This window comes from Theropithecus gelada, chromosome 6, assembly GCF_003255815.1.
Source record: "Theropithecus gelada isolate Dixy chromosome 6, Tgel_1.0, whole genome shotgun sequence".
NCBI lineage: Eukaryota > Metazoa > Chordata > Mammalia > Primates > Cercopithecidae > Theropithecus > Theropithecus gelada.
Genome location: NC_037673.1, coordinates 107,171,788 through 107,196,931, shown reverse-complemented (window position 1 = coordinate 107,196,931; position 25,144 = coordinate 107,171,788). Strand labels below are relative to the sequence as shown.

Here is a 25,144-nt window from a genome sequence, read left to right as displayed (position 1 = left end):
CCTCCATGCAGTTAAGGGTAATCTTGTGACTAGCTCCAGCCAACAAAATTTGAAGAGACTTTTGCTGCCACAGTTTCTGAGAAAGTTTTTACTCTTCTCATGAGAATTGGCAGCTGAGATCCTTCCATCTTTTTCCTATTTTGAATATAGACGTGATGACTTGCAAAAATTGTGGAACAGCCATGTTAGGCCCAGGAGGGAAAAGCATGAGGATGAAAGTCAACGCACTGAGGATGGCAGAACCAAGGATGGTATCTGGATGGCAGCACTGAGGAGCTGAGCCAGAAAACTGCCTGATTTTTGTTGCTTGCAACATATGGAAAATATTTGTTTAAATCATCCTATTCAAGTTTTCTGCTACTTATAGCTGAATGCTTCCCTAACTCATACATTAAAATTTTAAGCACTTTGCCTTGAACCTAAGCATTGCAGGCCATCCCCTTGGACGTCACAACTTCCTCAGAGAAATGGGCAAAAATGATTTTTTGAAGTAGATGGCTTAATTCATAAAAACAACTTATGACCTGGAAAATGATTTTGTTCTTTTTCACTTCATCAGTTCAAGAAAGCTTTTTACTAGATCTTTGCCTCAGAGGCTGTCTGGACAAAGCCTGAAGCAGAACTTCTGAGGACATTTTATTTTCTGCATTCAAGCACATCATTTATTTGCATCTTCAATTGTTCTTGAAGCAATCCTCTCTCAAAGCAGACTGAAATGACTTTGGAGAGCAATGTATTTTCTTCACAGGCTTTTTCAGTAATAGAAAATTAATAAGATAGGCATACAAAAGAAGGAAAAAGCCAGTGTTTTTAGAGCAAAACAAAACTCTTTGATTTTTATCCTTTTATGCATGAAAATAAAGATGGTGTATATTGCTAATCTATTTTGGAACTTTTTCAGAGGTATTACTTGTAAGACTTATTCAGCCAAAGGATTGAAAATGTGATGAGATGAGGACAAGAGCTAGTACATGGTAGCTATCAGTGGTGGGAGAATCCCCTTTCCATTATCAGCATTGACAGTGAAGGACAAAGGTCCCTTTCTCTAGCTCTGGAAATCATTTCAAATAGTAGGTTAAAAACCACTTACAATGTTTGGATGTGAGAGGCGAAGAAGAACTCCTATCTCAGTTCTTACGATTTTTTTGTCCACCTAAAAGGCAAAATAAAAGAGATAAACTGAAAGAAACTCCCCCTTCATTGTAGCAGAGAAATAGAAACAGCAATAACTACCTGGGTGAATCAGGAAATTGGCAGAGCCTAATTCCTTAGCTTTTGTGTGTGTGTCTCCTTCCTCTCTTTCTTTTTCAGCTGCACATCCTTTCTCTCTGCTTCCAACATAAGACAGAGCCAAGAACTAGTACGGATCACAACTTGTCAGACTCCTTACACGGCATCTTCCCCACTTTCCTATCAAAAGTCATCACTGTCACAACTAACGCCCAAGTTCATCTCAACCTATCCTTCTTCTTTGTCTTCCTTTCTTACATGGAAGTCTGTCTAAACCCCAATGGAGCTGTCAATCACTTCACTTGTCCTTCTCACACAGATGTAGCACAAAACCCAACCTACCCAACGAGAGTATCCTGTTCCCTGGCCATTGTGATAGGGTCAGGAATATTCACCTGACCCAAGTCATCCCAGTCAGAAGCCTCTCCAAAAATTTTGCTCAAACAAATAAAGAAATAGGTATTCCATCTTTCTCTGAAATTATGAGAGCAAAAGAGGATACAGTCTGCTTCTAATAGTTAACAGTTTTGATACCATATGGAGACTACTTTATTAAAATGAGGCCAACAGAGGGAAAAAAAAACATTGCTGAGTTACGAAGCAAGAGGACTGTTGATATAATTTAACCCCCTAGATTCAGTTATGCTGGTTTGCCCTTTGAACTTCTAATTATATGAGTCACTACATTTCCTTTTTCTGCTTAAGTTATCCAGAGTTAGTTTTTGTTGCTTGCCATGAAAGAATCCTAGTTAGTTCACCACTTGGTCTCTACGTTTGGGACAATGGCAGTTTAGTTCAGGATGTTCCAAAATTAGGGATATTCTCTCTAGCCCAATGACTGACTTCTTTAATCACAATAAGCTGGCATTTCAGGGCTCTAAAAGTTATATAGTAGACATAAAGGTTTTAATGTCTTCCTCTCCAACAAAATTTATCAAAACAATTGATAGCTATAATACCTGAACTCATACTATGGTTTCTGCCATTTGAGCTGTCCTGAACCTTTGAAGTAGCAAGAGTTTACATGGTTTTAGAAATGAAGAAGTTTATGTGCAATTCACAGCCAAACTCTGTAGGCATATCCAAGAGACTGCTTCAAATGGGAAATGGGTTCTCCCCTTTCAGTTACTTCTCCTGAGGAAGAAAAGGTTGGCCTCAGGAGAAATCCAAGTGCATGTCAATGGTGATAACCAATCACAACTTTCAAGATGATGATGAACAACATCCAGTTATTTAATATTCATTCTTTAATGAAAACAGTAACAAACAAGCATGCAATCTTTAAAAATAAAAAAGGAATGAATACTCAAAAGAATTTTTCAAACATTTTATGTTCTTTTTCTTGGTTGCAACATATACATATATTTCACATTTCTTTTTTCTGGCAAATACAATTTTGCCAGACACTAGAGTACCTCATTTAAAGAAAGCAGTCACCATTTATAAATGCCTTCAGTTTTTATGAGATGAAAAAATGTTTACAAGGAGATCTTAAGGAGTTCCCAGCCCAGTGAGAGATTCCTCAAGAGTTTATTTCACCCATATATACAATAAAACATTAAATAGCCATATAGTCATGGTAAGGCCTCTTAAACTGCAATAAAAGTTTCGGTTATTCATACAGGCAATCAAGAGGCTCAGAATGTTTTAATATATTCTTGCTAAAGAAAGTCAAGCTATTAAAATCAATTTGCAATACTACAAAACAAAAATGTATTTTACTTTTGTTGTTTGGATGCCAGTCTGTGCAACCCAGCATACTTCTTAAAATATTTATAAACATCTCACATAAAAATGCAACATCAGCTATAAATTCTTAGAGGAGGGAATGAATATATGATCTGTACATTTTAATATCTGACAGTTAATATGAGGCCATTACATAAGAGGAAAGACTCACTGTGAATAGAGGAAAGCAAGTTGGTAAGAAATAACCTAACTCAAGTGACTGTACATCAAATTCATAGGGCCTGGCGCTTTAGAAGCAAAGGAGTAAAGGAAGACACACATCTTGATACATTCGGTGCTCTCTAACCCAAGAACTTTGGAGGCCGTTTCAGCAGTCTTCCACGGACACTAAACATAGCTACTCTGCATGATTCAGACTATGTATTGACCAAAGCTCTTTCAGTTGCAAGTAACAAACACTCAGCTCAAACTCACATAATAAGTCCCAAATGGTAATTTATTGGCACATGTAACTGGGATGTCAGAGTAGATCTATCTGCAGACATAACCAAATTAAGAGGTTCTGACTCAAATAACCTCTCTCTCCCCTGTGCATGTTTGTGTCTCTGTCTATATCTCTCCTTTCCAAATGGCATGAAACATGGCCACAGAAGCTCCAAGTCTGTATTTCTAGACAAGAGAGATGCCGTCTCTCAACATCTATCTAATCTCAAATGGTATTCTCATTAGCCTTGCTTGATTTATATGCCTATTCCTGGATGTAGGAGACATGTAACCATGACAAGGCCAAGAATGGGTCATAAGTGCCCTCCTTTGACCGTGGTTGAGGGAGATGGGAGGCTTGGTTCCCTCAAAGAATGAATGTTGTCAGACACTGAGGACTCCCTTATTGCTTGCTTGTAGTAGTTGCTCCCTTCATTTTACATTTACCTAAGATCCTGAAGTATTACTCTCTCAGTTTCTTCCATGTCCCAGACTAATCAATCAATAACATAATTATTCATTCATAAGAACTCTTGCCATCAGTTTATTTCATATTCAAAGTTTTGACCACCTACCAGTAACCCAAATGGGCCCTACCAAATAGCAAGTTAGAATTTTGCCTAGAAACTCTTTTGAATCCATACTGAAAGCTGATGTAGGAGCAATCACTTAACTGGTGAAAAACCTAGCAGGCTGCCTAGTTTTGTACCTCAATTCTGCTGTTTTCTCTACTTCTGGGCAGCAATCTTGTCAATTATTTTGATGTCACTGGTGATATAATTTGCAGGAAAGTAAAGAAGTCTAAGAAAATGATGGCTCTAGCCAATATGAATGGTTGGAATAGAAACTGAGATAAATAATTTACTAACATCTATGTGCTTTGTGAGGCAGAAGAGAATCATAACTTCCACTATATTGTCAAAACTTCTAAATCAGAGAATATTAAATAGATAAAATTTAAAAACCAAAAAGTGTGTTTTATTTAACTGGAAATTTTAGAATGTCTGAGTATTTTATCTAGTTTCTATGTAATGAATGTACACTACACAGTAAGGGTAGGTCTACAGTAGGTTTTATGCACTCAGCCCCATGTTAAATAATTGGGTCACAGGAAAAAACAAACGAAATATGGTCCTTCCTAAAGTAAGATTACAATCTAATTTGGGAGATGCAACTGATCTACACAATGTTAACAGAAGATAGTGAAAGATGGAAGAATGCAAGTTACAAATGAATTTTGTTTTAAAAGCTCCATTTTTCAGTGGAAGACAGCTTTTCTGAGTCAACTGCTGCCAATATTCAAACAGTGGGCTTATTCTAAAAGACTTTTGACATTACCAGTCCTTTAAAAAAATCACACTGTTGCTAATACAAAATGGAGAATGTTTTGCTAGAATGTGCACCAGGTACATGGAAGTAGTGTAAGATGTGGGTTGCTGATAGCCAGTCAGTGGGTATAGGCAGCCTAGTCATGGGGTATAGACAGCATGGTCCAGGAGGTAGTAGAATGGCAGCACAAGACTCTAAAAGTTTTTTCATTTAGTGAAAAAAATACATTTTGTAAAAATTATCTAGCAAGAGACAAACACTTATACCAAATGACGAATGAAAGATATTTGAAAAAGAGAGGCGTTACTAGAACAGTCAGATGGCATTGTCATCTTCTATTTCAGTTTCTGCAGATGCTATTACAACATACGGATACAGATTTTTTTTTTTTTTTTTTTTTTTTAAAGATGGATTCTCGATCTATTGCCAGGCTGGAGTGCAATGGCGTGATCTCGGCTCACTGCAACCTCCACCTCCCAAGTTCAAGCGATTCTCCTGCCTCAGCCTCCTGAGTAGTTCGGACTACAGTCATGCACCACCACGCCCAGGAAATTTTTGTATTTTTAATAGAGACGGGGTTTCACCATGTTGGCCAGGATGGTCTCTGTCTCTTGACCTCGTGATCCACCCATGCCGGCCTCCCAAAGTGCTGAGATCACCATCTTCTCTTCAGGTCAACAAGGATTTCCTTGCTAATACCAAATAAATGTATTTGTCACTATTACACAATGCTTTAAAGAAAATTTTAAGGACACAAGTGTTCCTTAATTAAGACTGTTATACTAGAATTTATTTTTCTCACTATATATTTGAGTTTTTGTAATATAGGTTTCTTCCACTCCCACCCCCACCATTTTTCAGATATTTCTGATCAATGTAAAATGAGATAGTAGAATCCTTTAATTTTGTCACATTATATATTTATATTAAACAAATATTTTCTAATACAGATACACATTCTGAACAAATTTACCTATTACCATGTTGTATAGGGCATATTACATAAAATGCTATTTCTTTTTAGTTCTTTGAGAGTTAAATGATCTAAAGTTCAATAATCTAAACTCAAAAAATACTCAGAACAGGCCAGATTGCAAAAAGTCTGGGCTAGCAAACTTCTGTTAAAATCATTTGCTTTTAATTCAGAATTAATTTTTCTATAAAAACATTTTTTAAAAAGGTAATTATTTTCCCATGATACTCTATATCATCATTTCTCAATTTAAAATATGGTCTCAGGGTGACTCCAGGTTCTTGAGACCCTTTCAGGGTATATGTAGGGTTCTCCCTTTTCCAGTTGCGTATGTGAATAAGGTCAGACTGTTTCCACATACAGTCAGCCCTCCATATCTGTGGGTTCAGCATCTTCAATTCAACTAACCATGGATGGAAAATATTTGGGAAATAAATCCCAACAACAATAAAAAATAACACAACAATTAAAATATTCACATAAAAAGACAGTATAACAACTGTTTACATAGCATTTACATATTAGGTGTTAGAAATAATCTAGAGATTATTTAAAGAATATTAGAGCACGTTCATAAATGATATGCAAATACTATGCCATTTTATAGTTTAAGGGACTTAAACATCTGTGAATTTTGGTATCTGCAGGGGTCCTGGAACCAATCTCACATGGATACTGAGGAATGACCATACTTCAAACGAAACAACAAACGGCAACAATTGAATGCAAAACTTTATGAGAATCAAGCTGTGTTCGATTAGATCAGATAGTAAAGAGATTTGCAAAATAATGCTACTCTTCTCACTAAATATTTTTTATTTTGAAAAGTATAGACATTTTATTATTTATGTTAAAATATAATGGGTTTATTGCAATTTAAAAATTAACTGGTAAATTTTAAAAATATCCATTTTAGTCTCTCATACAGCAAATATGCATAGCTATTTTGAATTCTCAATAATTTTGTATTATCTGGGTGTGGTGGCTCACGCCTGTAATCCCAGAACTTTGGGAAGCCAAGGTGGGTGGATCACTTGGAGCCAGGAGTTTGAGACAAGCCTGGCCAACATGGCGAAACCCTGTCTCTATTAAAAATACAAAATTAGCATGGCATGGCATGGCATGGCAACACATGCCTGTAATCCCAGACACTCAGGAGGCTGAGGCAGAAAGAGCCCAGGAGGTGGAGTTTGCAGTGAGCTCAGATTGTGCCACTGTACTCCAGTCTGGTCAACAGAATGAGACCCTGTCTCAATAATAAATAATAATATAATATTAAAATAATAATAATTATTATTTTGTGAGTAGAAAGGGCTCCTAAAGCCAAAACTTTGAAAATCACTACTCCAAAAAATTATACATTTGAAAATAGAATAAAAAGAAGAAAAAACTTCTAGTAAAAATAATTTAAATGAAGGAAAAATGTCAATACAGTCTCATTTCTGCTTCTCTGAATGCTGGGGCCCAGGGTGAATAATGTGCAGGGCATAGTTTGGTGGAGGCTGAGAAGGGTGAAGCAAATAAGAATCTCTGAAGCAGGAACATGGAGAAAAGTAAAGCTAAAACACCGTCAATCCAAAGAGAGTAAACTAAGCAACAAAAGCTGTATTACGAGTCAAAGTAATGATGACCAAGGAAACCAGCAGAGGGTAATTTTGAACAAAATGGAAATGGACAGCTATATAGCTAAGAAGCCAAGGATAAGACCATACTGAAGCCAGGAAATCCTTTCCAGAAGGATAAGCTGAGGGCCATCTGTTTGTTGCTTTTTGTAAAGAAGTCTGAGAGCTTCTTAAATAGCCATACTCTCAGGGGCAGTTTTCTTTAAAGGTATCATGTCTTGGAGGTCACACAAGTGCAGGTCTTGATAGCCATCTCCTCTCAACCTTTCCAATATTCTTCTCATTACAGAAGTTGGTGTTTTCCTTGCACTTCTAAATTCCCTTTCCAAATTGCTGGAGAGCTCTCACATTACCACTCAGAATGAATAATATTTTCCTAGAAAATAACTGTCAAGTAAACCACAAAAGTCAATGGGCAGCTATCTGAACAGTCATTATTGCCACTTGAAATTAGCTTCCAAGTGTGACCATAATTAGCATCTTGAGAAGCATCAACAGATGGTTTTAAGAAACCATTCATGACAACAACAATGAAATCCTAAAACTTACCTTTAGTATCTACAAAATACCTTCAAGAATAGCGGTTTTTCCTTAATAACAATTTACAATAAATATGTATTTTACTAAAATCTTAACTTGGGCTAATTAACCCAAGTTCCCTAGGAAAAAACACTTGAGGCATGGATCAACATTCTGTGCTTTATTTGGGAAATCCAACGCAGTGAGAGTCACAAAAAAGGGAAATGCAGAAAGGTCAGAGACACAATGCAGTCAGCACCAAACATCCTAATGAGTTATAAAGACATACAGCAGGTCATATGGGCAGCTGCATCCCATGGGCACATGGTACTTCTCCAGAGACGTTGTACCAGGCTACTACTCCTTGAAGAAGTCCATGGGAAGGAGGAAGAAGGGGGAATTTACCTACTCAGGAATTTCCTTTGTTTCCCATTGCTGAAATTTGGCCCATGGGTTAACTTTTCCATGATTTCTGAGAAGTATATGGGGTCTCGCTGGCAGTCATTTGTGATGGTATATTCCTCCACAGGAAATGTCATTTCTCATTCAAACCCAAAAGTAGCTATAACAGCCAGAAATTTCAGGCATATGCTTGGTTGACCTATCTGCATGAAATAGCTAAAGGTCATTCACTTCCCCTGGCTCGGGTAGTAAGTAGGTGGAAAAAAATATGAGGCAGCCCATCAGAGTTTTGTCCAATCATAGTGCATTCTAGAGTTTTTATCTGTTACTAGGTGCTATGATTTGAATGCATTCCCCAAAAGTTCATGTGTTGGAAACTTAGTTGCCATTGTATCAGTATTAAGACGTAGAGCCTTTAGGAGATGATTAAGTCATGAAGTACTTGCCCTCATGAGTGATTTATTGCCATCATCCTGGGAGTGAGACAGTTATGATGGGAGTGGCTCTTGATGAAAGGATAAGTTCAGTTCTATTTCTCTCTGTGACACAAGACTTGCTTCAGGATCCTGCCCATCCACCATGAGATGACCCTACCTTCCAGAACTATGAGTCAAATACATTTCTGTTTATTATCTAGTCTTTGGTATTCTGTTTATAGCAATAGAAAATGAACTAAGGCACCAGGTAAACTAAATCGACAGCAGTGGACTCATAGTCTTGCTTCTCTAATTTATGATGTGTTATTGCTCATCAGAAAGAACCTTGTCTCCATTTATTTGTCATTGCTCTTGTTACTAATATGAAGTAGATAACCATCAAATGAATTGGGCACATGACGTTTTTCTGTAATGCCTTGTCCTAGCTCCTCTACTTAAACTGCCCTAAGTGTTCTAATGGTCTTTGATATACTTTATGAAGATTATACACAGAAAAAAATTAAAATTTAATAAAAGAAATTATACAGATTTTTATAGTTTCAACACTCCACAACACTCAAGGTTTCTTAAAACTGAAAAAAAATCCCAATTTTCCTGTCTGTCCCCATGGCAGGGGAGAAAGAAGTAGATAAGAGGTATAATTCTAGAGTAACACCAGAGAAAAAGGCTCCACCCCTGGAATGGGATTGATGAAATACAGATCCTTCACTAAGATATGCAGCAAATACATTCTTGTGCTAGGACCAACATGGTCGATGAGGAAAACAGAAATAATTAAAAACATATGAAGAAGAAAGCAATGATGGCTTAAAGGAAAAAAGGGAAAACCAGTTTCTGCTTTGTGGTAATTACAAATGGAGAGAGGGGGTGAATAAACTGGACCACTTGGCTATCTTAGATGCGGCCTATATCCAGACTTTGGAAGTTCAAATACTCTTGGAAAACTGGGGTGACCTGTGCAACTAGAGACTGCTGCTCTTTTTGTTCTAATCATTCAGGCAAGTAAAGTAGCATTTCAACATAAAATGCTCAGCCTTATCTTATTTTCCCTGCAGAGATTAAGACTATACATCTTGTTTTGTCTCTGTATTCTGTCTTTGGCTTCTTTGGCTTATTTTTGATACGAATGATGTCCAGAGATATGATGCAAAGTACATAATTGTGCTCTTCAAATCCTTTATGGAAACAAGCAGAATATAAGCCATTAATGGATAAATAAATAAGCAACCAAATGTCTTTATGCTTTCCCAATGATTCCCTATGCATAACTTCTGCTTAATTTAGCATCCTATTTTTTGACATTCAACAAGTACATGTTGGCACTAACATGCTTGGTGAAAAATCTTGACAACTGGAATTTTGTTAAATTCAAGAATGACAGTTTTGGTCTACAAGAATTTGAAAGCTAAGAACTTCTGTTTGAACACCCCAAAATCAAATGTAGGACACATAAAAAAATTGAGATTTTCCTACATGAGGCTGGTACTTCCAATAAATACAGAATTGTAACCAAGTCTGATTATTTATCTTCATCCCCTTGTTCCACCATAAACCTGGGCATCTCATGACTGTCTCACATTTTTCAGTGTTCCCAAGGAGTGGCTTGTTTTTGGTCCAGTAGGAAATGTACCCCAAGGCCTGGAAGTAGGATAGATATCCTTCTTGCTCCTCATTGCTATGCCCAAATCATCTCTCTTCCTCTTCCTCCAAAATCCCAGCTCCTTTGAAATGTCTTCCATCAACAAATACATCCTGCAACTCCTCCTCATTGTAGTCATCTTCCCATCTCCCTTTCACGAACACACTCCTATACTGAACATTTTAGCATGTATGTCTCCATCTCAACCATTATTCCCCATAATCATTCTTAACAACTTCAACTTTCACATGCATGGTTCATTCAACATTCTTGCCTCTCAGTTCTTTTACCACTTCCTCAATTCTTACTTAGCAACTCATTTCCATGACAACTTCTCAGGCCTTCTTGTTACCATAAACTCGACCACATCACAAATCTTTATTTCAAACACTACACTCTCTGATTTCTACGACCTATCTTTACAGCTCCTACTTGGCTTAGGTTCTATGTTCACTAGTATAAGCCTTGTTCTGCTTATGCATATCTCCAACTTCTTTGCCCTTGTCTCCTTCAGTTGTATTTGCCAGGAAAACCTTTAATTTGTTTAAACGCTACTCTTCCCTTATTTAATCCATGTCTATGCCTGAAATGAAGTGACTGAAAGAAAATGCACAGCTATGGTGGCTGGTCCTATTTCTAATTTGTGACCCCAACTCTTAAGAGTCCTCAGCTTTCTCACTCTGCAAAAGAACATTTTACACCTTCCCTCCTCCAACTTCTAATAGTCTTTCCTCCCTTTATTCTCATCTCATGACTTTGCTTTTAATTCACTGAGAAGTTATAAAAAATTTCAAAGATTATCTTCTCATCAACCAATCTACTGATTTGTATGCATCTGTATTCAATTGATTTTATCCATTTATTTCACAAATAGTTTTAAGCACCCACTATGTATAGATGCTACTCTGGGCATGAGGATACAGCAGTAAACAAAATAGGTAAACTTCCCGCCCTAAGAAGTTTATGTTTTAATAAAGACAGAAAAAGAATAAGTAAATATATAAAAGGTCCATAGTTGGTAAGTACAATGCAGAAAAGCAAAAGAAAACAAAACCAAGGTAAGGAAGCTTGAGTGATGAAGGGTACTATCTGAGATGGATGGTTAGAGAAGCTATCTCCGATAGAGTAACAGGAAATATCCACTTGGATCTGTAGGAGAAAAGTTTCAGACAGAAAAAGAGCAAATGCAAAGGCCCTCAGCTATGTGTGGGGCTTGGAACAACTGAGAGTGAGGAGGCCAGTTTAGCCAGAGCAAAGTGGCGTGGAAAGAAAGCAGTAGATGATGACAGAGGCTCTTCACAATCAGAAGCTGGGTCATGAAAAGTCATGCTGCCCATGGTAAGAACTTTACATCTTAGTATAAAAGAGATTAGACACAATTGAAGGATTTTGAGAGAAGAGTGATATGATCTTAGTTAAATTTTAAAAGGATTCTCTGACTCTTATATGGGTGAGAATAATGGGACAAGTAAAAGCAGAGAGATCCAAGAAGAGGTTATGGCAGTTATCCAGGTGAGAGATGATGAAGGTTTGGGCCCAGGTGGTAGTGTTGAAGGGAGTGAGACATGGATGGATGTTTTTTAAAGAAGAGCCATCAGTATTTGAAGATGGACTGGCTATGGGATATAAGAGAAAAAGAAGTATAAAGGGTGACTGCAAGTTTTTTGATCTGAGAAACAGGAAGAATAAAATTGACACTTGCTGAGATGGAGAAGTAGGAGAGAAGCAGCTTCAGACAAATGCTAATAATGCCTTGGCCTGTCCATTGTGCTGATTTCTCCTAGTATTCTTTCTCTTCTTCTACCCTGGCTCACTGATCATCTTCCAGGAAGCCAGGATAGTTTCCACTTTTGGGTCTTTTCACTTGGCACTTGACAGTACTCTGTCTCAAATGCTCTTTTCCAAGATTGTTCAGTGTGAGTTTAGGCTCAATGAAGAAGAGAATGGAAAGGATCACGACACAGAGTGGGAAACAGTTTAGAGGTGAGGGCAGCAACAAGCATTGGACATGGTGCGGTGGAACAAGAAGGAGACTGATACTGCAAGGAAAACCAATACTCTATATTACATTTAACACTGACTAGCATGAAGCCAACCTTGTTCTGATCAGTATGGGAAGACAGACTCTAATCATCAGATAAGCTTGTCTTTGAGCATTGTAAAACCCAATATTTTTTATAACTCTGTTACTAGCCACCTTCTATTCCCTGCAGACTCTAAGACATTGGGAGGAACAAAAGGAGAAAAGAAGGAATTTCCAATACTGGAGGAAGCCCAGGATTGAAATAGAGTTTAGGCAAAACAAGAGTGCCTGTGGGAAGCTTAACCTAGAAAGACACTTCTATTTCAGAACTTGAAGCCTTTGTAAGACAGGTAGATTCAGAACAGAGCAGTGTCTCCAAAGGGAGTTACCTCTGCCCCTTCACTCTTAGATTCTAAATACAAACCTATGTGCTTGCAGATGCCAGAAATTATTTTCACAGGAAACGGTCTTTTTATTTTGCAATGAATGCAATAGGACTAAAATATTCCTGGGAGATATAACAAGTTAAACAAAGTTAATACAAAGAATTTAGCTAATGCCCGACTCTCACCAGAAAGAGGTTGGGCTTAGCAAAGGCAGGGCAAAGAGGGAAAGAACCTGATAGATAAAGCAGAAGAAGGATCTTCATGTCTTTACCCAGCACTTTTCTCTCTTGCTTCTTTTATCCGCATCGCCCTAGGATCTAGAACGTACGAGCATGACCCTGATTTAATACCTCTCATCTTTAAAAAGGTCTCTCAGTCCCTTACCATACCCTCCTGCTCCCAAAGCATATCTCTGCTTCCCTTCACAGAAAACCTCTCTAATGTTGCCTCTGCATTCTTTCTTCACTTCTTCACCTGGGAGTAGAGGAAATAAAATTGATTATTTCATGTCACCATTCTGGTCTGACTTCTCTCCTACTTTAAAGGCAACGGCAATATTATAATATTTCCTAACTTGCCTCACTGCTTTGATCCTTATCCTTTAAATTCATTCCCTCTGCACACAGCATCCAGAATGGTATCTTTAAAATGTAAATCAGATCATGTTACTCTCAGCTTAAATGCCTTTGTTGGAGTCCCACTGTGCTTAGAATAAGTATAAACTCTTTGCCATAGACCTTAAAACTTAGGACGGCTTGGCCTCACCCTATTGGTCTGAGGTCACTGTCCTCGTATGCAGGCCATTCAACTTCTAGATCAAGCTTCAAGGCCTTTGCATTTGCTATTTCCTCTTCCATCAGGCCTCCTTTTTCACTCTGTTCACTGAGAGTGACCGAGAGGCCTTTCCTGACCATTCCATCAAAAGTAGTTACACACTAACACACATACGACATACACACATATACACACCATGAGTCATACCGTTCAATTTTTTATAACAGTTACAAAAAGCTATGTTATCATTTAATTACTAATTCATCATCTGTTTCTTCCATTGGAGCATGAGTTCTATGACAGAAAGGATCTTGTCTATTTTCTACATACACTATCTTTGGCATTATTTAACAATACTTGGCATTTAATAATTTGTTAAATGAATGAATGAGGTATGGAGGCTGGTGATTGAACACAAAAGGCTAGCAGCTCAAAGAAAAAAAATTCCAGTTTAACATTAAGCTTCGGTTAGATGACATTAGAATTGGTTAGTCAGTTCTCATCCTGCAACTTAAGTCTACATGACATTTTTTTCATGTTATTGACACCAATGGAGTGGAGAATTTCTGTTTCATAGCCAGAGCTAAGTATCCAGATCCTCTAGAGCCTCTAGATTCTCTTTTAAGGTAAGTGAAGAACACATGGAAAAATATAAATTATGAATGCACAGGTGAAGTTACTGACCTTCTAAATCCACTGTAGCAAGTACTGATACTCCTGCTCACTCCTCTCCCCTATCTCAGTCTATAGACCTTTTATAGCTGCCAGAGAGAAATCCTGTACTCTTCCTTCCAACAGTACACCTTGCCTTCAATTTGAGTGTTCCATCATTTGTATCAAACACAACCACAGAGTGATTAAAAGAGAATGAAGTGGTAGAGATTAGAAAATGAAAATGGTGAGAATTGGAATGTACTATGCATTCCCAAAGAAGCAACTATGATATCCTTGGTAAGCGGAAAATAATTCTACAGATGCAGCTGTGGATATTTTGACTTGCCTCTGTGCCCTCCATGGGCACAGAGCCTGGCTGGGTCTTTACTCCTTATATGTCCCAAGAAGGTGCCAGCATCAGCACGGTCTTATGAAAAAGAAACTGATTAACAAAGAGAGAATTAATGTTAAGCCTCCCAAATTATTTTTTAAGATTCATGCTGTCAGGGATAGAAGGAAATCAACACATATTATATATTTTTATAAAAGTATCATAGTCACATTTAAAAATACAGAAAATATAAAAAGAATGAGGAATATATCTACCATTGTAACACAACTAATCATTAGCATTTTGGTTTATTTCTTTTCTGATATGTATGTATGTTTCTTTTTACATTTTCAAATATAAAAATATTTGAAATTTTGTTACCTTTTTCACAAAAACATAATAAAAATTTTATGAATATCTAATATCCATAAGCAGAATGTAACACACCTTCCTAAGGGCCTAGTGTCATCAATGCCTAGCCCAGTGTCATCAACGCCAATGCCTAAGGAATGCTTCCTTAAAATTTATTACTAACATATTCTATAATCAGCATCCTTTTCTGTACATTTTTTAAAGAATTCAATTTGAATCCTGGCTTGACCATTTAGAGTCTTTAATCAAGTCCCTTAATCTATATGAGGATTGCTTCAATTTCATCATGTGTAAAATGGGGATAATAATTGTTATTCTGGAATATTATTGTTTTAAGGGTTGAATAAGAATATGTGTGAAATTTCCTAGTCCCTGTGAAATGTTCAGTAAATGTCAGTGCCTCTCCTAGAACGACTTTTCAAATCAAAATGAGCATTTCTAGTCTTCTGTTTCCAATTTTCTAATTCTTGACAGAGAAAGCACTACAATTGCAGCATACTAACTTTAGAAATATAGGGATTTATGAAAGTGTTCCACCCCTACTCAGAGAAAGTATCTACTAAACATGAAACACAATTTTATTTTTATTGTTATTTTAAAATTTTTTCTGAAAGTGAATGACAACTTCATCAGAATCCTAAACTATATCCTAATATAATCCTCCTGCCTGAGGTTCATCAAAAAGAAAACTAATGCCTACTTGCATTTAAATAAATACCTACCCTCACCTTTTCTTAAGATAAGAGCTGAACCATCCTGTTTAAACTTTAGGGAGGTTTTAAGACCATTTCATATGTTTACCAATTACTGTTGACCACCAGGGTCACATCTAAGTTGACTATAAACCTGGGTATCAATCATATCCTTTATATATTCAAGTCTAAAAGAGGTGTAATATACTTCGTTTTTTCTTTAGTTCCTTTTAGTAATTTTTATATGGTAAAGACAGTAATTTTAGTAATTTTTATGACCATTATATATGATCAAGATTTTTAAATTATCAAGAAGGCATGAAAATAATGAAATTTAGGTTTTCATTGTATATTATTCCAGTCAAAAAACAATGACTTATGTGCACAATTCCCAAACTTTAATTTTGAGTGATTAAAGGGGTGCAATATTATATACACTCAGAGACCTTGAAATATTCCTTTGATCTTTTGCTTGATCCTTAAAACTAAGTGATTTTCTATTAGTTATAAACCCAAGTAATTAACTGTATTTAAAAAGCTTGACTTTGTATACTGTTAAATAATAAAAATAATACTCCTGAAAGTATTAACATTTTAAGCTTCATCAATTACATCTTAGGGTTCAATGGAAAAAATAAAAACCTGGATGCTCTTAGAAAAAAGCTTAGCTCACTGCCTATTCTTTCAAGGACAATTCAGACCTTTTTCAAAGAACCTGGCTAATATGGTTCATGAATGCTAAAACCTTGGTAGAAAGAGAGGCTTTTACATGATTCTTCTAGAGTTATTCGTGACCAGAAAAGTACAGAAGAAATTAATGTTGAACCAAAAAATAATATAATCACACTCTGGGTCTGGAATGGGAAAGACAGAGATTCTAGAGATCTTAATGATTTGAGGTTTGAGAAAAAAATTCCATTGTCAGTGTTGCCCCATAGCAATAAATTCTTTCTAAATGTGGAAGTTTAGATTTTCTGAGGTAGCATTTTAACATGAATTGAACCCAGAGCTTCACTTTTCTCTGAAAGACCAGATAAACAAACATGGGTCAGCTCAGTCCTTCCCAGCATCTTTCTCCATACAGTGATGCGCACATCCTCAAAGCACTCTCCCATCAGCATTTCTGTAAGTCTCTTCTGAGTAGAACTGCTCACAGTTTAAAAGCTTCATGTAAGAGTTAATTGGGTAGTATGCACACATTCCATGTTTATGCCCTATTATTTCTCCATCTCTGATATTTTCCAAGACTGTCAGGTTTCAAAGGATATGGTGGCCAAGGGGCTTGTGACCCCTGGACTGGTTTGGTCTCTGAATGTGTGTTCAGTATTTATTGGCCTCTCCCATAGAGCCAGGGAGCACAGGATCTGTCCCTAGTCATCTGTAGCTGTAGATACCCTCACCTAGCCAAGTCTCTACTGCAGACAGCATCTGGCAGTGGCCCTGGTATGTGTCCTCTTCATGCTCACCATGCTTCCCTGGGTTATCTAAGCCAGAGGCCAGTGGGAAAGAACAGGGTAAGGAAAACATTGCTCTGAGAGAGAGCTGAACTCAATCTTCACCCTAAAGAAATACTTTTAAACTAAAAGAGACTCTTAAATGGGAAGAAACTAAGATATATTTGACTGAAAATTTTTAGTATGTTTTCCTCCCAGGTATCCAGTGATAGAAGAGGAATTCAGGTTCAGAATAAATGTTGTTGTAGAAAACAGAGGATACTGATACATTTTTTTGCGGATATAAGTGTGGTGGGTAAATTTTTGATTTGACACTCACCCACATTCCCCTTCCTAAAAATACATCAAAATTTAAAAGATGAGGATGATAATCTTGGATCTGCTTTATCAATAAAAGGCATTATATACAGTTTATAGTACTTTATTATTTATGTCACTCCTTGAAACTGATCGGGATGCTCAATATGTCCTGATATCATGATGGTAAAAACAGTTCTAGATTGTTCTGATCCTAAAATCTCAAAGAAAAATGCTGGCAGTGAAGATTAAAACTGGACTCCTTCCTTACACCATATATAAAAATAAACTCAAGATGGATTAAAGCCTTAAAGGTAAAACCCAAAACTATAAAAACTCTGGAAGACAACCTAGGCAATACCATTCTGGACATAGGAACTGGCAAGGATTTCATGAAGATGCCAAAAGCAACTGCAACAAAAGCAAAAAATTGGCAAATGGATCTAATTAAACTAAAGAGCGGAAGCTCTTTGCTATGCAGAAGCACACCAAAAGAAACTCTCAACTGAGTAAACAGACAACCTACCGAATGGAAGAAAATTATTGCGAAGTATGCACCCGGCAAAGGTCTAATATCCTGAACTTATAAGAAACATAATCAAATTTATAAGAAAAAATGAATAACCCCAATTACAAAGTGGGCAAAGGATATGAACAGACATTTTTCAAAAGAAGACATACATGTGGCCCACAAGCATATGAATAAAAGCTTAACATCACTGATTATCAGAGAAATGCAAATCAAAACTACATTCAAATACCATCTCACATGAGTCATAATGGCTATTATCAATTTAAAAAAATCACAGATGCTGGTGAGGTTGTGGAGGAAAGGGACAACTCATACACTATTGGTGGGAGTGTGAATTGGTTCAACCGTTGTAGAAAGCAATTCTTCAAAAAGCTGTCAGCAGAACTACCATTCGACCCAGCAATCCCACTACTGGGTATATGTCTAAAGGAATATATTGTTCTGGTATAAAGACACATGCACACATATGTTCACTGCAGCACTTTTCACACTAGCCACGACAAAGAATCAACCTAAATGTCCATCAGTGGTAAACTAAATAAAAAAAATGTGGTACATATATACATAGAATACTATGCAGCCATAAAAAAGAATGAGATCATGTCCTTTGCAGGAACATGGATGGAGCTGAAGGCCGTTATCCCTATGCCATTATCCAAACTAACACAGGAACAGAAAACCGAATACCGTGTGTTCTCACTTATAAGTGGGAGCTAAATGATGGGCATATATGGACACAAAGAGAGGAACAAAAGACACTGGGGCCAACCTGAGGGTGAAGGGTGGGAGGAGGGAGAGGAGCAAAAAAAATAACTATTGGGTACTAGGCTTAGTACTTGGGTGATGAAATAATCTGTACAACAAACCCTCATGACACGAGTTTACCTATATAACAAACCTGCATATGTATCCCCTGAACCAAAATAAAAGTTAGAAAAAAGAGAAAAGTCCTGCCAGTGACAGATTGGTAGATTGTGTGGGGGAAAAACATCTATCTGATATGTTCTTTTAGATATAACTATCCATCTGATATTCTTCAACTTTGGGGTACAGATAAGTATAGGTAACTTTAACTGAATTTATCCTGTGACAGATTCTTGCAGTAGCAAGGAAATTGGAATCTGACATATATAGCCACATCTGTGGTCATACTGCATCCCATCTACCACTAAGACAAAGAGTTAAGAGTCACATCAAGCCATGTGTGTAGTCTGTATATCTCACAGTTCCCAGTTGTTTTTCTTTCATTTGCCAGTGGATACTGTATGTGAGACTCACTAAACTCAGGTTTTAACAGAATTTGGCAAAAATAACCTGTTGCTTCCATTATCTGCACACAGGGAGTATTATTTGCCCATGCTTCACAGTGTAACTTAGAAGCGGCACTCAGCTTCTCTGTGCCTATGTCAATGAAGTTTTAATCATCCTTTATCAGGTAAATAAGGAGAAACATCTAGTTTTAGTCCCAAATCTGGACCAAAATCATTCCTGAATCTTTCTTGCCTTTGTCTCTATCAGGCCTTCATGGCATGTATAAAAAATGCCCAGATTTGGAATTCAAAAGCCCTGAGTTCTAGGATACATACTATTGTGTATTTTGAACATGCCACTTCTCTGAAACTCCCATAAGAAAAACACCTCCTTGGGGAGCTTTGTGTTAACATGTGAAAGCAGTACTACATTACACAGTGATTAATAATTAAATGTGCGTTCCATTCTTATTGGCATTATGCTCCTTTACTGTTAAAATGAGTGATGTGACATATGGTGATTTGTGAGTGCTTAATTTTAAAAAAGGTTTAATACTAATTCAATACTGAAAACTATATGGATCTCTTTTATTAGTATCCTCTATACATAGTTCATTTCCCCTCTTCTAGAAAATTAATGGTTTTGGAGTTCCATGACTTGATCCTTTTTTAGCCTTCTTTTTCTCCTCTCCTTAGATTGGCTGGATAGATGCAACTCTGACCACCATTCAACTTTTTGTACCATAAAAAAATACAAATTGAAAATTATTAACACATTTTTTCCCTGTTAACACTAAGATGATAGCTTTCCCCTTCTCACTAAGGTATGAATCCTAAGTCTGCTTGCCTGTGTCCTTCTGGCTCTCTCAGCTCCTTGTTGTGGTCCACTGGATAGCACTCTCCAGCTCTGATCTCCTGACCCTGAGCTTCTCTCAACTTTCCTAGTGCCCCAGCACCTCCCCTTCAGTTACAAGGCATTTCCCACTGAGCTCTGTGAGTTCTTAAACTCCTGCTTCTACGAGAGTAAAGTAACATAAGCTCTCCTTCTGAGGTTTCCTCTGTTTTTAGTTGGTTATACATCTCCTTTTTCTGCTCCATAAACTCCATTTAAAGGTGAAAATTACTTTAGTTCCAATTGCCCAATGCTTATAAAGGTACTAAGGGGTTCAATGTCATAATTTGAGTGGATGGCATACCAGCAAAGTAAATTCAACTTTTGGGCAACAGCACTCAGGCCTGTTGGTGCTCTAGCTTATGGTCTCGGTCTCTCTCTCTCTCTCTCTCTCTCTCTCTCTCTCTCTCTCTCATCAGTCTGCTTCTGAATTGTAGTGTTTATTTTCTGAAAGGCAACAAAATACCTATATGAGATTGATATAATGAGAAGATGAATAAGAATGCAGAATTGTAATAAATTCTAGCAGTGTTTATATCAATAAAGAAAATGCATCAAATCATAATAATGAACACTCTGGAAGAATGTTCTGACTTTCAAGTGTATTCTTGAATGGTAAAGCATACAAATCAGGCCAAGACTTTAACATTCCGCCCTGCCACCTTTGCTCTCTTATACATATATTCTTGTCACAAACTGAATAGAAATATCCCTGTTCCTACTCCTGGAGACCTGGTTTGATAGTCCCTGTGAAAATCAATAGGTTCCAACTGACAGAATGCTTGAAGAAGTTTCACTTCACTTGACACAGCTCGTTATCTGCGAGCTACTTTCCTTAATGTGTTCTGAGATCTCAATTGAGTCTATTTGAGCTGGTGATTTATTATTCTCTTCTCCATCACTGACCAAGGTGACCTTGCCTGTACTTCCAGAGCACATCAACAAGAAGTTAAAAGTGGCCAATAGCAGCGCATAATGATGCATATCTTTAATCCAGATTGAACCATCCATCCCTCTTATGTACATCATAGCAATTAGAAAATGCATGGCTCATGGTCAGTTTTCCATGTTCCCAAAGTTTAGGTAGAAAAAGACAGAGCAGGGAATCTCCATTGTGCATCCTGAGTCTGCCTGGTTGAGGGCACAGTGGCAAAGTGTAGAGGATCTCCCTAGAGAGGTTGTTGGTTCCTACTCACTAAGGTGTGAGAGGCTAGATAAGCTTCCTCCTCTTGGCCCAAAGGAGTCTTATTTTTTTGTAATTTTTATTTATTTATTTATTTATTTTTGAGACAGTCTCGCTCTGTTGCCCAGGCTGGAGTTCTTGGCTGACTGTACCCTCCATCTCCCAGATTCAAGTGATTCTCCTGCCTTAGCCTCCCAAGTAGCTATTTTTCAGCTTTATTGTGGTATAAGTGACAAATAAAAATTACACATATTTAAAGTGTACAATGTGATGTTCTGATGTACACATTGCAGAATGATTACCACAAGCAAGCTAATTAACAAATCCACCACCTAACATAGTTATTTTTTTGTGGTGAGAACATTTAACATTTACTCCTAGAAAATTTCAAGTATACCAACACAGTGTTATTAATCATACTTCCCATGCTATACGTTTGATCTGTAGAAATTATTCATTTTACATAACTGAAAGTTTGTTCCCTTTGACCTACATACCTCCGTTTCCTCCTGCACTCAGCCCCTGATAATCATCCTTCTACTGTCTCTAAGTTCAACTTTTTAAATTACACATACATGTGAGATCATGCAGTATTTGACTTTGTGTCTGGCATATTTCACTTAGCATAGTGTCCTCCAAGATCATTCAAGTTGTCACAATTGGCAGGATTATTTTTTCCTTCTTAAGGCTGAATAATATTCCATTACCCATACCACATTTTCTCATTCATCTATTGACAGACAAAAGCTGTTTCCTCTTCTTAGCTATTGTGAATAATGCTGTAATGAATATGAGAGTGCAACTACCTTTTTAATGTATTGACCTTATTTCCTTTGGATTCACTGGAATTTTGATAGGGATTGCATTGAATCTGTAGATCACTTTGGGTGGTATTGACATTTTGGCAATATTAATTCTTTCACTCCATAAACTAACCTTTCCATTTATTTCTGTGCTTTCAATTTCTTTCATCAATGTTTTATAGTTTTCAGAGTTCAGCTCTTCCACCCCCTTAGTTAAATTTATTCTTAAGCATTTTAATTTTTTGATGCTGTTATAAAAGAGATTATTTTCTTAATTTCTTTTTCAGATAGTTTGTGAGTGTACAGAAATGTAACTTATTTTGGTACCTCATTTATATATTCTGAAACTTTACTGAAATGATTTATTAGTTCTTATATAGTTTGTGTACTCTTTAGAGTTTTCTATATTTAAAAAATATAATCTACAAATAGATAAGTTTACTTCTACCAAGAATTCTCATTTAAATACTGCCCAAAATGTTTACAGGTATGTTTTCCTAAGTTTATTTTTCCTTCTTTATTCTTTAACACACCTAGCTACTTTCCTTGGAGGATGATAATAATATCCATATAACAAGGACCTCAAACAGTCACACATTAATATATGTAGTTTTCACTTAGTGAGACAGGAAAAAAAAAGTGAAATCAGACAAATCCATTTCCAGAACCTTGCTCTGTATTTACTATCTCGGTGGTTGTGGGCAGCTAGCCTCTCTGAGCCTCAGACAAGGCTGACCTTATAAAGACCATGTGAGGAAACATGAGATTATTTATTTTTGCATGCAACACATTTTTATTGCAATAATGTATGCAAAGTTTCTGGCACACAGTAACTGCTCAATATATTGTAGTTATTACCATTTCAGATTCTCTAAGTACCTGGCTTTCTATAAACCTTGTACTCTGAGCATTACCTCCAACCACACCCACCCTTATCACTGAGAAATCATTTCCTATAGTAGGTGACGCAAAATGAGGAATGGGGAACGATTTCATAAAGACTGTGTCAATTTTGCACTCCCATCCACAGAATGTGAGAGAATCCTTTTCCCAAATCCTGGGCGAAACTAGATATTATTTTTTATTCTTTGTTTAGTTAGTGGTGGTATGGTTTGTCTGTGTTCCCCAAAGCTCATGTGTTGGAAACACGATACTCAGTTCTGTGGTGTTGAAAGGTGGGGCCTAAAGGGAGGTGTTTGGATGATGGTGCACCATTCCCATGAACGAATTAATGCTGTTATTTCAAGAGCAGTTTCTTTATAAAAGCACGTGTTTGGTACCCCCTTTCTCTCTCTCCCTCCCTCCTTTTCTCTCTCTCTCTCTCTCTCTGCTATTCTGCCATGAGATGACACAGAAAGAAGGCCCTCACCACTTGCTGGCCCCTTGATTTTGGACTTCTCAGCCTCCTCCAGAACTGAGCCAGTAAATTTGTCTTCATTATAAATTATTCAGTCTGTGATGTTACGTTATAGCAGCACAAAACAAACTAAGATAGTAGTAAAAAGTATTGTCTTATTAATTTAAGATTGTTTTTATTGTTAATGGCTATAAAGGATTATAATTTTAATTTTTTCTAAAAAGTATCTTTCCAAATATTTTGCCATTTGTGAACAGCATAAGTTTGAACAAGATACTGACCCTTAGTTTTCTCACCTTGAAACCGAGAATCCACCAGTCTCTAGCACATTATAAACATTCTATAAATAATAGCTTTTTTCGTTTTTTATTAGGACTTTGGTGTTTTTCTTCATTGATTTCTACATGCTTTACATCATTAAGGCTATCAACACTTGGGAAGTTGGTGATTACTATGGACTAAGTATTTGTGTCCCCTCAAAATTCACACTGAAGCCTGAATGTCCAATGTGATAGCATTTGGAGATGGGCCTTGGGGAGGTAATTAGATCATGAGGGTGGAGCCCTCATGATAGGATTAGCGCCCTTTTATGAAGCAACAAAAGAAAGTTTGCTTCCTGCCCACTCGTTTGAATTTGAACTCAGAGTGAGAAGACAGTCTTTTGTAAACCAAGAAGAATGCCCTCACCACACACCAAATCTGCTGTCACCTTGACCTTAGACATATCAGCCTCCAGAACTGTGAAAACTAAAGTTCTATTGTATAATCCACCAAGTTTATGTTATTCAATCTCTTGGAGATGCATCTATAAAATAGTGACAGCACCTACCTCACAAAGTATGACATATTATTTTTATGAGTACCATTTTAAAATCATAAAGTGATTTAAAATTCCAAGTTGTGGCTGGGCGCAGTGGCTCATGCCTGTAATCCCAGCACTTTGGGAGCCCAAGGCAGGCGGATCACCTGAGGTCAGGAGTTCGAGACCAGCCACCAGCCTGGTTGACATGGTGAAACCCCGTCCACACTTGAAAAAAAAAAAAATACAAAAATTAGCCAGGCATGGTGGTGTGCACCAGTAATCCCAGCTACTCAGGAGGCTGAGGCAGGAGAATCACTTGAGCCCGGGAGGCAGAGGTTGCAGTAAGCCAAGATGGTACCATTGCACTCCAGCCTAGACAACAAAAGCAAAACTCCATCTCAAAAAAAAAAAGACAAAAAAGAAAAAAGAAAGAAAAAGAAAATTCCAAGTTGTTAGTTTCCTTGTAAAGAGATATGCACACATGTGTACCTGTGTGTAAAAAGACTGGTGGATGTAGGAGCTAATGTCTGTCAATTGGTCAGTGCCCATCACTTGGCCAATTAATACAGTACATCTAGATTCAAACATAGTTCTCTATATAAACGTAGTATATTCTTCCTAAAGAAATCTTCTGGGGAAGTTGACATGAGATTTAAAAGTTAAAAAGAAAAAGAAGACTAGAACACAGAACACAGCCCACATTTGAAGAATGCCTAATACATGCCAGGCAATACAAATGAGCATATATATAAAGATATAAAACTTCAGGTAATCCTCAGTTTACCCAGTGGTATAAATGGTGTTATCCCCATTTTAAAACTGAGAAATCTGAAAATCTCCAATGGAGACATCCTGGAGATTCATCCACCAAGAAACTGGAACAAAGCCTATGTATTCTGTAACTTAATCTTCAGATTCCCCTGCAACATCATAGTTATATACTCAAATGCTAACTCACAAGAATGTAAGGACAAATAAATGAAAGCTAAAAACCAACTCACAGAATGATTAAGAAATCA

The 25,144-nt window shown here is 37.0% G+C and overlaps 1 protein-coding gene across 3 annotated transcripts in view; it reads right to left on the bottom strand.

The window, feature by feature from the left end:
- CAMK4 (calcium/calmodulin dependent protein kinase IV) overlaps window positions 1-25,144 on the bottom strand; it is a 261,081-nt gene that overhangs the window by 113,043 nt on the left and 122,894 nt on the right. For 2 of the 3 annotated variants that reach the window (XM_025387906.1, XM_025387907.1), the window contains one exon: window positions 1,091-1,153. The exons of the other annotated variant lie outside the window; for it this stretch is intronic. In XM_025387906.1, coding sequence (XP_025243691.1) covers window positions 1,091-1,153 — 63 coding nt within the window. The remainder of the gene's footprint in view (window positions 1-1,090; window positions 1,154-25,144) is intronic. 3 annotated transcript variants of the gene reach the window in all.